Here is a 16733-nt window from a genome sequence, read left to right as displayed (position 1 = left end):
TTTCAGTCTTATCTTTCACTCAGGAGCTGGAAGAGATTTAGAGAATACTTTGATTGGCTCACCTCAGTTTGGACCACATACCGATGTCTCCTTGTTTCCTAAGCTGACATCAGGCCATGTGTCAAAGACTCCCCCCAGTGGTTTCTCTGGCTTTTCTGAGTTCACCACACTTCCTTGCCCAGAATCTATCTCCAGCTGGGGGAGGGGAGGGCAGGCACTGGATGGCTAACTCCTGCCGTTAGCCTCCCCCTCTCCATATATACACCAAATAATCATACAATCTATGTAAAAACAGCGTGCCTGCTCTGCAAACACAGCTTCAGACAGCCCCCAGCTGGAGACCTGTCTTATCCTCAAGGACACTTCAAACAAACACACAAGGAGAAAAATGCTGTGCTCACCATGCAAATGTGCTTTAAGATCAGGTCTTTGGTGCTTCCTCCAATCAGATGGCCATTCATACACCCCTCCTACACAGAAGTTTTAAAGCCACCAATCTTATGGCCCCAACAACTCTCATGTTGCATTGAACTGCTTTGCAGGAGAAAAAAACAGTTTTATTTAGTTTACTAACATCCATTCTCTAGAGGAAGGTGCAGGCTATGGAACCTGTGGGGAAGAAACTGTATCTCTTAGGATTCAAAAGGCCAGAGAAATCATTGTGGATGTCTTGACAAATGGCAGATAGGTTCCACTACATGCACAGCTCTAAACAATTGGTAGTGCTGCTCCAGGCACTGGGTTGAGGAGGATTCTGAGGCCTCCGTGAATAGAAGAGGATAGATACCATGTGACCAATTTGATGCTGAGGGTGACTTCCAGGTTTCTGGAAGTCATAGTGGATGATGATGCCATTTACCAGGGCAGGGATTACTGGAGGGGCTCAGGTTGAAAAGAAAGATGATGAATTTGGTTTTGACATGTTGACTTATCTGAACCCACATGTTGGGTACCTAGGCCTGCCCCTCTGAAAGAGAGGGCTGGGGCTGGAGAAACAGAGTGGGGAGCCACCTGCATGTACATGGTCGTAACTGGCAGGGATGAGAGCACCTAGGACGGGGCATAGTGGGAACTGAGAACAGGAGGTTAGGCAGAATCACCAAGAGCACCAACGTTAAGAAATGGAAAGAAGAAGGACATCTCCACCTAGTTTCTCAGTGTCTCTGCCTTCTGTCCTATCGATAAGATCTTGCCTCAGCAGACTCTAGACCTCAGTTCCTTCCTCTGTAAAGTTGGGAATACTGCCTTCCTCCTCTATCTCACATTGTTATGCGGATCAATTGACTTCTGGTGAAACAGGGTGGATTGAATAAACATTTTTACCGGTCCTTCAAAACCCCACTAAAATGCTTGTAAATTGGGGGAAAGAGCAGAACAAAAGGAAGCACAGAAGATGGCAGCAATGAAATTTTAGAAACCGAAATGCGCATGGACAAGTGGCAATGGTTTAGGAACCAAAGAATGATGATTTCTAGGCTCACGATGAGGGGAAGATCAGAAGCTCGCTAATATTCGAATAGTGCTTTAAAATTTATAAAGGTCTTCAGTGACACCTCTCTTCCCTCAGATCACTTTTTTTTTTTTTTTAAAGAAAAGAAATGTCCAGGTGGGAAATATTTGGGTGCATTCTATGGATAAACAACAGTTGATTCATTCCTTTACTGATGGACAGGTCATTTCCTGTAAAAATGAAGAAATGTGCAGATAAAATCAGTACATAAGTTTATGTGTGGATAAGATACTAGTATAAAGTGGTTGTTACCTTTGGAAGAGAGTAAAAAAGGAAAGGAATAGAGCATGGAGTTTTAGCTGTATTTTACCCCCCCTCCAATTAATTAATTAACTAATTTCCAGCCTTATTGAGATATCATTGACATATACACTTAAGTTTAAGATGTTCGATGTGATAATTCGATATGTGTATATATTGAGAAATGTGTGTGTGCTGATAACTTATAAGATCTACTCTCTTAGCAGCTTTCAAGTATTCAATACAGTACAGAGCCTCAAAATATTCAACCATAAATATATTCAACCATTTTGTACCCTTTGACCACCTCCACACATTCTTCTCCTCCTCACTGCTCCGAAACCACCAATCTACTCTTTGTTTCTATGAGTTTGTGTCTTTTTAGATTCCACATATAAGGGAGATCATACAGTATTTGTTTTTCTCTGTCTGTTTGATTTCACTTAGCATAATGCCCTCAAGCTTCATCCATGTTATTGCAAATCGCAGGATTTCCTCCTTCTTTATGGCTAAATAACATTTCATTATATATGTATGTGTGTATATATATATATATACACACACATATATATAAAATAATAAATATATATAACATCTTCCTCATTCATCCATCGGTGGACATTTAGTTTGTTTCCATATCTTGGCTATTATAAATAATGCTGCAATGAATATGGGGGTGCAGATATCTTTTCGAGCTAATGTTTTCATTTTCTTTGGATAAATACCCAGAAGCGGAATTACCGGATCGTATGGCAGTTCTGTTTTTAATTGTTTGAGGAACTTCCATCGTCTTTCATAGTGGCTGCACCAATTTACTTTCCCACCAACAGTCCTTGGATATAGTCCTTTCTCTGTATCCTTGTTAGCACTTCTTATCTCTTGCCTTTTTGATAAGAGCCATTCTTACAGGTGTGAGGTGACATCTCATTGTGGTTTTGATTTGCATTTCCTTGATAATTAGTGATGCTGAGCGCCTTTTTCACGTACCTATTGGCCATTCGTATGTCTTCTTTGGGAAAATGTCTGTTCAGATCCTTTGCCCATTTTTAAATTAGATTTTTTTGTATTTTGCTATTTTCTATGAGTTCCTTTTGCATTTTACATGGTTTGCAAATATTTCTCCTATTTTACTTCTTTTAAAATGATTAATAATTGTAGCATCCGATAAATGTTAGTAATTTTGAGAAAGAAAAAAATATATATTCCAATTGGTATGTGGAGACATGCTAGTAAATCTATGGGAAGGCAGGATGCTCAGAGCATTGGGCTTCCGCACCAGCTCTAGTTTAGAATCTTCACGAAAACATGAAACCAAGGCCCTGATCCTGGGTGCCTCACTCTTCCCCTAGATAGTGTGAGACCTAGCCTGGGCCATTTGCCCATCATCATCACATCCTGTGAAACCCTGTTGTGATGCCACTGTAGCTTCCATTATTATCACAATTCCAAGGGGACATAATTGTGAGACATAGTTTAAAATCAGAACTGTCCTAGGGAATCCAGGGTTTAAAATTATAAATATATATTTATTATATATAATGAATACGATAATAAAAATAAAAATTATATATTATATGTAAGTTAAAATTAAAATTATATATGCATACACACTAGTATTTTAAAAATTTGCATGTAACCCAGAGGAGACATACTATGCTAAAATATTGACAGGATTCATTTCCGAATGGTGACATCATAATTTTTGTACTTTCTAAATTTTGGCAATCTGTGCATGTTTTTATAAACATAAAGTTTATTATTTATGAAAAAATTATTTAAGGTAAATATACAGTAAAATATTTGAAAATTTCTAACCCATTTTACACTAACTGTAGTTTGAAATGTGCAATAGGAATATGCTAGCTATATAAACAGACACATCTATATAACACATGCACAAAACATAGATATGTTACATCTTGCTTTAATCCATTCTAAGTTCCAAGAGTCAAGTTGGAAGTTTTGATCCGTGGTACCCCAAAATTCCCTTTCCTGGTCTCTGAGGTATTAGAAGTTACAGAAGGGACTGAGGGCAATACCTGGGCCGATTTCCTTACCAGTGCCAGGTCGGAAGGGGATCGCAGAGTTCGGGTGAAGTCAGTTGACACAGGTTTGGCCTATCAGAGAGGTGGTTGCATTTCTGGCCTGTGGAATCATCTTTAAGTTTGCTCTTCATCTGTAAGTACCCTTTCTTATATCTTGTATAAGTATACTCAAGGTAGGATACATGGAGCTTCTAACAATCTCTTTTGTTTTGGCAAAAACAAAATAGGCAAGATGGGGCCTCCTCTCCATATCATGCTGGACGCATTGAACTGTACAGCTTTCAGCATCCAGTGGAAAATGCCAAGGCATCCTGGGCACCCCATCATTGGGTATACTGTGAGTACCTAGTCACGGGGCTTTCTGTAGTGGGTGCGTTGGGGTAACTGTATGTCATCCTCATCTTTGCTCCTCCTAGATATGGCCTCCTTATATCAGCCCTCTCATGTTAATACCTGCCCCATTCTCCCCCTGTGAAACCAGAGGAAATATTTTCCTTTTAAAGGTGTTCGTAAGTGACTTGAAAGTCAATTAGGATCTACCCAGTCCTTACTGTGTTCGAGGATGGGAAAATGTAAACTAAGTAAGGCCCGGTTCCTGTATCCAATTGCCGACAGTAAAATTTGGGGACTAAAGCAGAAACATGGGAAATAATAGGGAGTCACTGTGGAAAGTGGTTAATAAGTACAAAATAATGTAAAATCTGAATTAAAGTAAAGGGGTGGGCAGGCAAAGTGGAGGAGGGATGAGAGAATGCATTCCTACCTATCAGAGGTTACAAAATTAGACTGAAGTTCACCAAAAATGTTTTTTTTTTTAAACGGTGTTTTAAAAAATGAGTCAACTTTTAGAAGTCAGAAGATTTCAGATAAATCTTTGGAGAATTCTGAAATCTCTGGAGTATGGGGAGAGCTGGCTGCTCTGGGTCTGTATTCCTGTGGGGTGCTGAGTTGGCTGGAGCTGAGCTGCCCACTTTAGATGGAGCGTCAGCCGCCTTTACTGCCCATAATACCCTAGACCCATCGCCCCTTACTGTAACCCTTTCACCAAGAGAGAGTTGCCATTTATCAATGCCCTTGTCCTATTGTCGTCTTAAAGTAGAGAAATGTGTTTCTGGATTCAAGTCACATAAAAAGTGGAAAAATAAAAGATTGTCTGAGACTCATGGTTTTGAGAAAAATAACAGAAGCCGGGTCCAGCCCTCTCCCTCACACCTCACTGACACACGTTTTCTGCCTGGCCTCTGCAGGATTGTGCGTTTGGGATCCTGGCTGTGTGTCTGATGTTTGCTGTCACAGGAGTAGCGTGTATGAGATGAGGCAGGGCACCTTGGAACCCACTGTGGATGTGTGTGCACTTAGAACCCAGGGCCCTTGGATCTGGAAAAGTCTCACCCTGGTGTCTGTGTCTTTTCCAGGTCTTTTACGCTGAGGTCGGCGTAGATAAATCCCCGCAGGAGCGGTCCCATAGTGTGCCACTCAGCCGGGACACTGCAGCCACTGTGAGTACCCCAAACCTGGCAGCCCATCAAAGCACACCTGTGGTTGGCATTTCAACAATTTTCAGGACTTCTAAATTGGCATGTGTATGCTGCTGTGTATGTAATAATAGTGGCTGATGTTGTAGGGTCCTCGGGAATTTACAAATGTCTTTCATGGGCATTATTACCTTGTCACGTGCATCTGTATCTCCAGAAAGTCGGCCATATGAGAAAGAGTTTTAGCATCAATACTTCCATCTTGGACTCAACCCGCCCTTGCAGCTGTTTTCCCCTTCTCCTTTTTCTTCATAAAATTCAACTCTAATTTATTTGAAATCCCAATAAAGCTTTATAAATAAATATGACACATTTGTATCTTCCCAGCTGCCTGGAGACACAGTGCAGAAGAAAATGACATAATTTGGAGTGTACATTCAAAGGGTCCAAGTTGTTTATTGTTCTTCTCGACCCCAGCTCCCTGTCCTTCCACTAACCAATTGTTGGCTCATCTGTTTCTTTTCTGTTTCCTGTCAAGGTCTCTTTGGGTGAATTTTTCTGCCTTAGGCATGTCCAATTTTCTTTGCTTTCACGCTCCTCTTCCTTCCCCATTCTACTACAATTGTCCTACAGGCTAGAGCCTTTTGGATGGCTCTGCAAGGAGTTAGCATTCATGCCCAGAATACTGCTGTAACGGTGGCAGTTGGTGGGTGGTAATGTTTGTAGCTCCTAATTAATACGTGGCTATTAGGCGCAGTACATGGAAACCTACTTGTCATTCGTGATAAGTAGCTATCGCTTACTGAGCATCTGTTACCTGCCAGGCTCTATTCCTCATGCTTTCCGTTTGCTTTTCCATTTAATCTTCACAACTATCCTATGACCTCATTTTACTGACAAGGATGCCGAGACTCAGAGAGGTGAAATGACATTCTCCAAATCATACATTAGCAAGTAAACTGTAAATTAACTGTAAATTCAGAGCGGACTGACTTCTGAGACCTGCTCTGGATATTTTTACTAAAGCCCTCATGACTCAAAAAGAAGAGGTACACATTTTCAGCTTGCATGTACTTTGCATGATATTCTTTTAATTTCAGATTTTTGCCTCAACACCTCTCATTTCCCTCAGAAGCCCTCAGCCCCAATCTTGCGGTTCGCTTTATCTTAAGAGAGTAAATCGGGTTGGCCCTACCTAGGAAACCACTAGTTGGAGTTTCGTCTCCCCTCAGTAGTACTGGAACTTTAAACAAGCCCCCGAACCCTACCAAGGGCCCGGCAGTATCTTTAGCAGTGTCCCCAGCCATCAGCCTCCTGTCCTGCAGTGCATGCGGCTCACTGCTCTGCCTGGAACACCATCCAGACAGGGCACAGTGCTGGTGACAGTCTGGACAGTGCCTCTGAAATCGAGATTCTGCCCCATCACATGAACTTGGGCCAGACACTGGCATCTCCGGGAAGCCCACTGAAGTGCAAACATGAAACGGAGGGCCGGGAGGAAGACAGACACCCTGGGCTTCCAGACCCCTTTCCTCCACTTACAGGTGGCGTAACTTTGTCTGAAGTCACTTACCCTGTCGAAGCCTCACCTTTCTCCCATGAAAAGTGTATAATAATTATACTGTTGTGAGTGCCAAATGAAATCGTGTATGTGAAAGCCTTTGGTAAAATCTAAAGAAGCCCTGTGGATGTCAGTTATCATTCCTGTTGGTCATTGCCTTTATGTTAAATATATGTTCTCTGTTAATTACAGCCAGGCATTAGAGTATACTGTCAAATTATAGAATTTGACTACCTTGTATAACTTTCATAGTTGCTGCTGTACACCCGACATAAGATAACACAGAGCCCATACTTTTAGGCAGCTTTTAGTCTTATTGGGAAAAGCACAGTCACACTGATAAAACAACTAGAGAGCAACATGAGACCAGATGTCATTAACATGCCACTTAACAGACTGAGGTTTTGAAGAGGGAGAGACTACTAGGAGCAAGTGATCAGGAGGTAAAGTTGGGGCTGAGAATTGAAGCAGGGACAGTTTCTGGAAGGGCAGAGGAGAGGGAGGGGCATTCAAATAGAAAGGAATGGTTCGAGCCAGGGGAATGAGCATGCATGCGTGCCTACATGCCCGTGTGCTGCTGGGTGTTTGGGTGGGGGTAGGGGAAGTACAGAATGCTCAGCATGGAGAGAGGGAATAATGACTAGTTGTAAAGGCAGCGAGTCAAGAAGAGGGGAGGGGAAGGGTCTGGTGTAGCCGAGTGGCCTCTGGATTCAGACAACTTGCATTCAGATTCTTGTATTACATCTAACCAGCTGGGTAACCTTACTGGTTCTCAGTTCTCTCATCAAGAAGAAAAGGATTCAAATAGCATCTATGTCATAGGTAGTGTATCTCTAGATCCAAACTGTGTGCCAGGATGCTCCGATCTCTACAGCCAACTCCCAGGGGCGCTGTGGAAAGCTTAGACTTTTCAAAGGAAACCGCAGCATCTGTGTGAACTAGTACTACCAAGTCGTTTGGGTATAGCTGCTGAATAAATGGAACTGTTCGGTATTTCTTTTGTATTAGAGGTGCTGAAAAAATATTACTAAGACACTAACGGTACCATGAACAGAGTTTGGGAACCTCTGTCCCGGAACATATCATGCTGCAGCATAAAGATGCTGTGAGCATTAAACGAGGTGGTGGCCATGGAGCCCCAGCACCATGCCCGGCATGGAATAAGAACTGAGCGAGTGGTCAACACAAGTCACACTGTGGGTTTGTGCTGAAGATGTGGGTTGGCTGCCTTTGGCTGTACATGGCAGAAGAACAGCTACTCTATAGGTTCATTTTACTCCAGCAAGTCTTCCTTTCCTTTTCGTGTTGTTTTGTTTTTTTCTCCTTTCCAGGGACAATCTGATCATCAGGTGATTTTTCTAAGTATGCTTTAGAAAAGTTAAACCTTTGCCGCAGTCCAGGATTCAGGGGGTCTCTTTTCATCCGAATGTTCATTTTCCTGCATCTCCCTCATCCCGATTAAGGCCCATTGGAGAGAGTGCACTTCTAGCATAAGCAGGTCCGCACAGCGTACCAGGTGCATCGTTAATCGTTTAGAAAGAAGCCACATTTATTCTTATATGTGCTGCTTCATCTCACATGGCAGAGTGAGGTTAAGAGGAACATTTTGAAAGGCTGAAATAATTTAAGCTCTGTTCCAAAACCAGGTGAAAAAAATTGAAAAGAAGAGAAAATATTTTTTAAAGTGAGTACCACTGTGAGGGTAGGTTCCCCCTACCCGTTTTCATTCTATTTTCCTTATTTCCTCTAACCATTCCAGACGCTCTCATTAAGACAGGACCAGTCACCTAAAACTGGTTAATTGACTTTCTGGATTGAATGCCAAACTGAAGATCGGGTTGACAAATGGTTAGTCTTATTTAAATGACGAAATGACCAAAATAACCTGGCTAATTATGTGGAATTCTGATGCATTCTTTGATGATCTACCTACATAGAGACTTCTGATTTGATTGGCATTTGACATTTAATCTTTTTCTTAAAAGAACGACCTACAGATTTCATCCTGGAAAAACAAATGGTAAAACAAATCATATTTTTTTTAAGTTAGAAATAGAAAAGGATGTTTAAACTGGTGGTCTACACACTTTTTGATCATGCACACATCAGCTAAAATATTTGAACATGTACCAATATATGTATATTTATGTATTTATAAATTATACATATGCTACTCTACTAATATATTATGTACGTTATAAAACCCCACAGATTTTTAAAGGAGGCGATAAAATAGAAATAGAAAGTTTGTTTTCTTCCAGCATCTCAGTGAATTGTCCTGTTCCCCAGGAGGATGCACAGCACTCTGCTTTGAAGTCCTCTGGTCTGGTTGACCCAGCGCAGTGATTCTATTTAGACCTTATCCAAGGTTAGGGAGAGAAAACTTAACCAGGAATCATGATTGCATAGTCCCAGCTTTGTCACCAGAGCAAGGGTAACCTTGGGCAAGGTCACTAAACCCTTCGGCATCTCTCTTTGACTGTACAATGAATGGGTTGAAGAGTAATGGTTCCCAACTGGGGGTTCCTTTGTACCTTGTAGGGCATATGGAGATATGTTATGGGCATTTTAGTGAACAGGTTTCAGAGATGCTGACTCTCCTGCAATATACAGGACAGACCAGTGCGAGAAAGATTTGTCCTGTCCCAAAGCCAATGCTGTCCCTCCTGTGAATCCCTGGAAGATACTCTCTAACATTCTGTGACCACTCAGGAAATGGAGATGCCTCCAACTTCTCCCTCTACTCAGGCTTGCTAGCCTTCCTTAGGACCCCTGAAAGAAGAATGTTTGGAAAGTACCACTTTTCTAGTCTCTGGTGCTTTCCACCTAATGATGCTAGCTATTCTCAACTTCCACTAAGGCAGCCAAAGCCCAGCCCTGACTTGTACAGTCAACTGTGAAGTTGAATCCAAGGTTACTAGTTACCAATAAAGGTTATTTAAGAAAAATTGTAGAATTTTAGTGTTAAAGCTTTGGCCCAGAGATGTTAAGTGACATAGAACCTGGGTCTCCTGGCTCCTGGTCCAGGGCTCTCCAACTTCATGCCTCTTCTCAGCCCTATTATCTGGATGCTCTCACAGTGTAGTAGTTACTTGTCTGGACTAGTGAACAGGACAACATTTAGCTTCAATTTTGGAAACATGACTTGGGTTTCCAGCAGTAGGAGAAAATGCAGCATGGAAGAGGGTAAAGGTGAGATCTGAAATTAGCATCAGATATTTAAATTCAGAGCCATTCAGCATGATTTCATCAATGCAAAGGGAACAGCTATTCAGTAAGGAACAGTTCCATTTTTTCAGGAGCTCCTTTTACATAACTATCTGGGTTGTTTTTTGTATGTTGGGTCAAATATTAATCAGGGTAAAAGTGTAGCAGTTCCCCAAACCCAAAATGACAGTGATTCTAACAAAAGGTGCATTCATGTTTCCTTCATATAACTGTCTGGATATAACCAGCTTAGAGCTCTTCTGATGGCTTCCCTATGTCAGAGACCCAGGATCCTTCCATTTTATAGTTCTGTCAACCCCTGTAGCCCTCTTCCCCATGGTCCACATTCACTTATTGTCACCTTCACATTTTAGTCCATAGATGAGAAAAAAAAAGAAAGGGAACATATCCTTCCTATTAAGGGATAACTCAAATTGCCCTCAGCATTTTCTTCCATATCCTGTTGGACAGAATTTAGTCACATGGCCACACCTAGATGCAAGGAAGGCTGGGAAATGTAGTATTTGAGTGCCCATGTCCCAACTGCAATATGGGGGTTCTCTTATAAAAGAGGAAAGCATGGATATGAGGGGACAATGTGTCATACAGTCGTAATTTGTGAATGGAGAAAATGAGACTGGCACTGTAGACAAGGAAAAAGCAATAGGACATCTGAAAAACGAATTGTTAGCCTGAGAGTTTGACATGCTCTGTCTGGGACTCGGGAAGTTGGAAGCATATTAAGTTATGGTGTGTTTTATGAAGGAAAGTAGAGCCATTCGTGTCCCCAATGTAGTTAAAAAAACTCTCCGGGTCTAGTTTTATCATCTGTAAAAACAAAGATAGTAAGACTGACTTCTTGGGACCGTTGTGAGGAATAACTGTGACAATGGTGTGCAAAGATGTTATACATTTCAGAATGGTATATACATGCAAACTGTTATGATTATACCGATCATAAGATGAAAGTTCGTTGTTTCTGGTGATCTGTGGAGGAGGCAAGAGTCTTGAGGAGTAACTCACTTGATTCAAAGTCGTTTGAGCTTTCTACTTGGGCTCAGTGAACCAGCCGGCCTTGCTTTTCTCTTCTGTAGATATAATCTTCTGATTGCATGGCATACATGGGTAATGTTGAGAAGACAAAGGAGGCAACTTTTAGAAAGAGTTTTTCATTTCACAAAGGGCTGGACAAACACAAAGCAGGGTTATTTTGCAGGAAAGCACCCAACTTTGCCAAAGAAAAGAAAAGGTGGTTGGTTATAAGATATTTAAGAACAGAAATGTAAAGAGTTGTGGATTGTGTGGTATTTTACTAAGGAATCCAAGGGTTATCACAAGTCACAATATAATGAGAGATTTCATTTGGGAGGAATGATGCCAAGGGAGGAAGTGACAGTTAAATCATTGAATCCAACCCTTCTTTTCCTGGCTCCTGCTGTTCAGTCCTCTTGATTTCATTCTCTTATGATGACTTACCAGGCTGTCAGCGCAGGACAGAAACAGAAAAAGACTGGAGACAGTTGGCTTCTAGGAGGGTCACTCTCTACCTCTCAGAATATGCCTGGGCTAAAGGTAGCGCTAATCTTCCAACTTTTAAATATTCAAAACATAAATTTCCGTGTTTATAGATAAAATAATAATCTATTCTTCAGTAAGTATTTATGGTAAGTATGTTTTGTAGACTTAAATATTATCCAGTATTTTTTGCACATGTATTATCAAGGTAGAACTTGAGCCTTGGAGTCAAACAAAGCAGGTTTCAAATACCCAGTGTGCCATGTAATAAATGTACGTCCTTGAGCAAATAATTGACTTCTCAGGAATTCCCTTTCCTCTTCTGTAAATGAAGACAAGAGTGATACCTACCTCATAGGACTGAATGAAGAATTAAGCCAGGCTATATGTGTTCCTGGAAGAGAGAAATAATACATGGTAACTAATGGTTGCTGTATTTGGTATTAGCTCATTGTTAATATCTATAATAATCTATGAAACTACGCCATTACCCCTATTGTTCATACAACATAATAAATTCATGGGAGAAAGAATTCTAAAGCAAAAGACTTTGAGAACATTCTGTGGGTTTGGATATGTATTTCTGCTTCCATGAGAAAAGCCTGGGAGTGGCCGTTGGGAGAAGTGAGAACAGAGTCTTGTATCCACCTGCTACCTCCAGTCTCTTAACCACCCAACTTGCCATGAAACCAGGGACAGATGGTGGAACTAGGATGCACAGATGCAGGGAATTAGAGCAGGAGGGGGTCTGTGAAAGCAGGTCCATATGTTCAGCAAAGAGCCCTTGTGCAGCTGCATGTAGGATAGAGTGGGAATGGGGAGAGGGAAGAGGAAGGGAGGATTGGAGATAGACACTCTCCAGGTAAGGATTCAGAGGAAGTGAGAGACAGGAGCAGGTCTGAAAGACATGAAAGTGGCTGGAGGGAGGTGGGTAGGAGGAAGTCAGCCCTGTATCTGGAGTTACTACCTCCAGAGCTAGGGGCAAAGGTATCTAATTAAGATGCAGGCTCCAGGAGTAGGAGCTGGTTCTTGATGAGGTAATCTGCTTGTATTGGACATCTTGGTTTAATTTCTTTCTTTTGTTCATTGACTAGTTCATTTATTCCTTCATCAAAAAGCATTGCTTGGGCATTTGCTACGTGTCTGATAATACTATGCAAAGCTTTGGGATGCCAGAGGAATGAGAACTTGCTTCCCTCGAGCAGGTGGTGAGAAGGTGGCAAATAAACAGACAATTACAATATAAGGTGAGTGTAAGATTGAGGTATACCAAGGACACCAGGCATACAGGAGGGGTGCCTAACCAGACTGGGGGCTGGGGGTCAGAGAAATGAGGTAATGTCTCAGCTGAACTGAGTCATGAAGGATGAGCAGGAGTGAGCCAGGCAAGAGTGGGGAGAAGGGCATTTCATGTAGAGGGAGCAGCAGGTTCAAAGGCCCAGAGGCAAGGAATTGAATGGCATAAATTTGAGCTCTGCCAAGTTCTTAAGTATGACTGGAATATGGAATGCAAGGAAGGGAGGTGGCACAAGATGATGTTAGAAGGATAAACAGGGGGACATAAATATGTTATTCTAAAGGGGTTTTAAAGTAGGAAGTGACATGATCGGCTTTGGTGTTTGGGAAGGTAACTCTAGCAGTGTGGAGTCTACATTGGAGGCGCCGGCAGTATTGGTGGCAGGGAGCATCAGGGCCCATTGTCATAATTATGAGGATTTGGACTTAAATGTCTCTGAGGAAGAAATGACGTGAACAGATTCAAGTGAAATGAAAGACTGCTAGTAATTGTATCGGTAACTGAACAGTGGACAGGGAGGAGTGAACAGAGAGAAAGTGTCAAGAATTTCTGGTCTGAGTAATGAGAGAGAGAACACAAGTGATGAAGCAATTTTTGTTGTGTTTTTGGTGGGAGAAGGAGGAATGATTAGTTGAGCTTTGGTTATGTTGAATTTGAGTCGCTTCTTAGCTGTGGGATAGAGATGTTCAAGAGGCTGTCACAAACCCAGGTCTGGACATCAAGAGGCAGGTCAGGGCTGGAGATGCAGATTCAGAAAGTGTCACTTGAAGGTGGTGCTAGAAGCTAAGGGAGTAGTAGATGAGTTTACCTAAGGAAGATGATAGCAGGCTTCCTTTTTCCGAGATTTTGCTTTACATGGTTTCGTTACCCATGGTCAACTGAGGTCTTAATATAGTAAATGGAAAGTTCCAGAAATAAACAATTCTAAGTTTTAAATTGCGTGCCCTTCTGAGTAGTGTGAAGGAATCACACACCATCCCATCCTATCCCGCCTGAGACATGAATCATCCCTTTGTCCAGTGAATCCATGTTGTATATGCTCCCCACCCTTAGTCACTTACTGTATAGATTCCGATAAAGGGTAATTATTTAGTATTGGGAAATACGTCATGGTTGTTTTCCTCTTTGCAAATTTTAAAACCTGTCCAGTCTTCGAGAAAGCAAAACGATCTCAGTCCCAAGGAATTTTACAGGGGCTTCCAGATGCCACCCTCATGAAAATGGTCTGTTTTGTCCCAAAAGAACTTCTGATCATTGACACCCTTCCTCTTTGGTCGTTGACAGGAGGAAGTGATCGGAGGTTTGAAACCAGGCACTGAATATCGAGTGAGCGTAGCAGCTTACGGCCTGATGGGCAAAGGGCGACTTAGCTCTCCTCGACATGTTACCACTTTGCCCCAAGGTAAATGGGTTTAATTCATTAATAATAGGAAAGTGATGGGTGCTCTTCATTCATTCCTTCATTCAGTATAAATCAACAAGGACCTACAGTGTGCCAGGCACTGTAGTAGGCTCCGGAATTTAGTGGTGAACACGGCTCTGCCCTCTTAGAACTTTTTGGGTGGGTCAAGACATTATCTACTTAATGTGTAGTCACAGATTGTGATAAGTGCTTCCTATTGTGCTGTAAGAATGTACAAAGGAAGACCCGATGTCAGGGTAAGCTAAGAATTCCCTGAGGAGATGACTACTAAGTGGAGATCTGACAGCGAGTAGGAATTAAGAAGATGAGGAAGGGGAGTCGGAGCAGAGAATCCAACAAAGGCTCATAGAGGTGGCACCATGCTGGACACTGGAGACAAGAGTGCTCGGATCACGTGTCATTGTTCACAAGGGGTTCATTGTGGCGAGAGCCTGTGCAGCTGGCTCTGGAACACTCAGGAAGGAGTGCTTCCTCCACCTTGAGACTCAGGGAGGGTTTCAGGAAGAATTCTATCTTCGGCCCCAATTTTGAAAATGGCGTTGGTTATTGCTAGGAAGAGAAGGCAGGAAAAATGTTTCTGGTAGAAGCAATAATATAAATGAAGGCTGAGACATATGAAAGTCTGGATATAAAAATAGTAATAGCAGTTACCTTGGGATGAGAGAATCATGGGTGACTCCTACATCTTTACGGATGAAGGTGTTTCCCAAATATCCTACCATTGGTATTTATTCTGATGATCAGGAGAACATAAACACACACGCGCGCGCGCGTGCACACACACACACACACACACCCTGAAGGCAAGTGATTAGACATTTAATTTTCCTTGTAGGTAAATATCCATTCTGACATGCAAACAGAAATGAAATGCTATTAGGAGGTGATTGAAGGTTTTAAAGGGTGTTAAGATCAGATCAATGAGTGTTCCAAGGTCAGTGGTCTGAACATAATTTAGTTGGATTTCCAGACAGGGTGGCTGGGGGAAGGGAAGACTAACTCTCATTGACTTGAACTCTACATAGTGATTCCAGTTGTGATTATTTTTTTCTTTGGTTTGGATTTTGAGGCTGTTTTGTATAGAGATGTTTAGGCTGTAGGAAGCACAATTTTTAAAATATATATTAAACCACTTCGGTAGCAAAGATCACAAGCCAACCAGTTGTTTGCTGTCCTGCCTAGATTCCTGCCTGCCTCCGACGGCACCCCAACAGCCACACGTCACTGTGGTTTCTGACTCCGAGGTGGCCCTATCCTGGAAACCTGGAGAGAGTGAAGGAAGTGCCCCTATTCAGTACTATTCTGTGGAATTCATCAGGTGAGTTTGTGTGTCACATCCAAAAGCCAAATGTAGTGACCTCAGGTATTCCAAGTATGACAGAAAACTAGAGGGAGGGTGGTCTCCACAGCGTGTGTGTTTAAGAGATGACAAAGGATTGGAGACCTATATTTATACTCTATCCTTGGGCCAGCACCTGTCCTCATTCCTCCTCAGTGGTGGATCATCTGGTAAACTTGTCCCCACTCACGTTACCTCTTCCCCAGTTCTTTCCATAGTCAGAGACTGTCCTAGGCTCTCACACTCCTGAGGCACCATTGACAACAAGCCTGCCTGCATTTCATGCTTGAAACTTGCCTCCCTGTCTTTAAAACATTATATCTGAAGTATGTGATGGTGACTTTTCTGGAGTGAAGGGGAAAACCCTTGAAAAACAAGTACAATTTATTGTTTCCTTCTCATCCGTGTCGCCGAAGACAAGTTTCTTGATTTGGTGTCAGCTTTTTTTCTCATCCACCTCTCCAGTTCCTGTTATTCAGCTTATCAGAGGGTAAAAGAATGATTAGAAGCCTTTCTAAGAGCTCACAAATGTAAAAGCAGGATTCTTAACGCTGCTATGTAATTTTTAGCAAAAGGAAAAATAAATGAGCAAAAGGAATTCCCAATCTAAGATTCTTCCTCTGAACTCTAGTTGCAGTTGGATTTTGAATGGAAGCACCTAGCTGATGGAAACAGTGTTTGTGAAGTTAGTGTTCTCTACATGAAAGGTGATGGAGTTTGTCCGAGGCTTGCCGCATTTTGGATTCATAAAGAGACTTGTTTCAGTACCTCATTCCTGAGGCTCTCTGAAGCTGAGACAAAGGATTCTGCCAAGATTTGATTAGCTTTGTTTCTCTTTCTTGACTTCCTAGCTTATTCCTTGCTAGTGGAAAACAATTACTTGTTTCTTCAGGGAAGTTCTGCACTGAGTTTCTTTAATGCTTGAGTACAGAGCTTGTTTCAGGTAGGACTTGTTGAATTCTAAGTGGCAGAAGCTTGAAAGAAGATGAAACAGTAATGTGTGAGCTCCTGAGACGGTAAAGTCCAGTGGCAAACCTAAATTCAGGGAAGACTAGGTCTGTGTCACATCAGTAGTCTGTCTCCACCCATCTCTGTGCTATGCTCTCCGCTTTATTGGCTTC

General features: G+C 42.0%; 1 protein-coding gene across 1 annotated transcript in view; it reads left to right on the top strand.

Moving 5' to 3' along the window:
* The window catches only part of EGFLAM (EGF like, fibronectin type III and laminin G domains), a 149458-nt gene that overhangs the window by 49586 nt on the left and 83139 nt on the right, over positions 1-16733 (top strand). Inside the window, 4 exon segments of the mRNA XM_039842625.1 lie at positions 4023-4132; positions 5211-5294; positions 14135-14252; positions 15456-15591. Coding sequence (XP_039698559.1) covers positions 4023-4132; positions 5211-5294; positions 14135-14252; positions 15456-15591 — 448 coding nt within the window.

This window comes from Pteropus medius, unplaced genomic scaffold, assembly GCF_902729225.1.
Source record: "Pteropus medius unplaced genomic scaffold, Ma_sr-lr_union100, whole genome shotgun sequence".
NCBI classification, from domain to species: Eukaryota; Metazoa; Chordata; class Mammalia; order Chiroptera; family Pteropodidae; genus Pteropus; species Pteropus medius.
The sequence above is the reverse complement of the archived record's forward strand: the minus strand, read 5'-3'. Positions and strand labels throughout refer to the sequence as shown.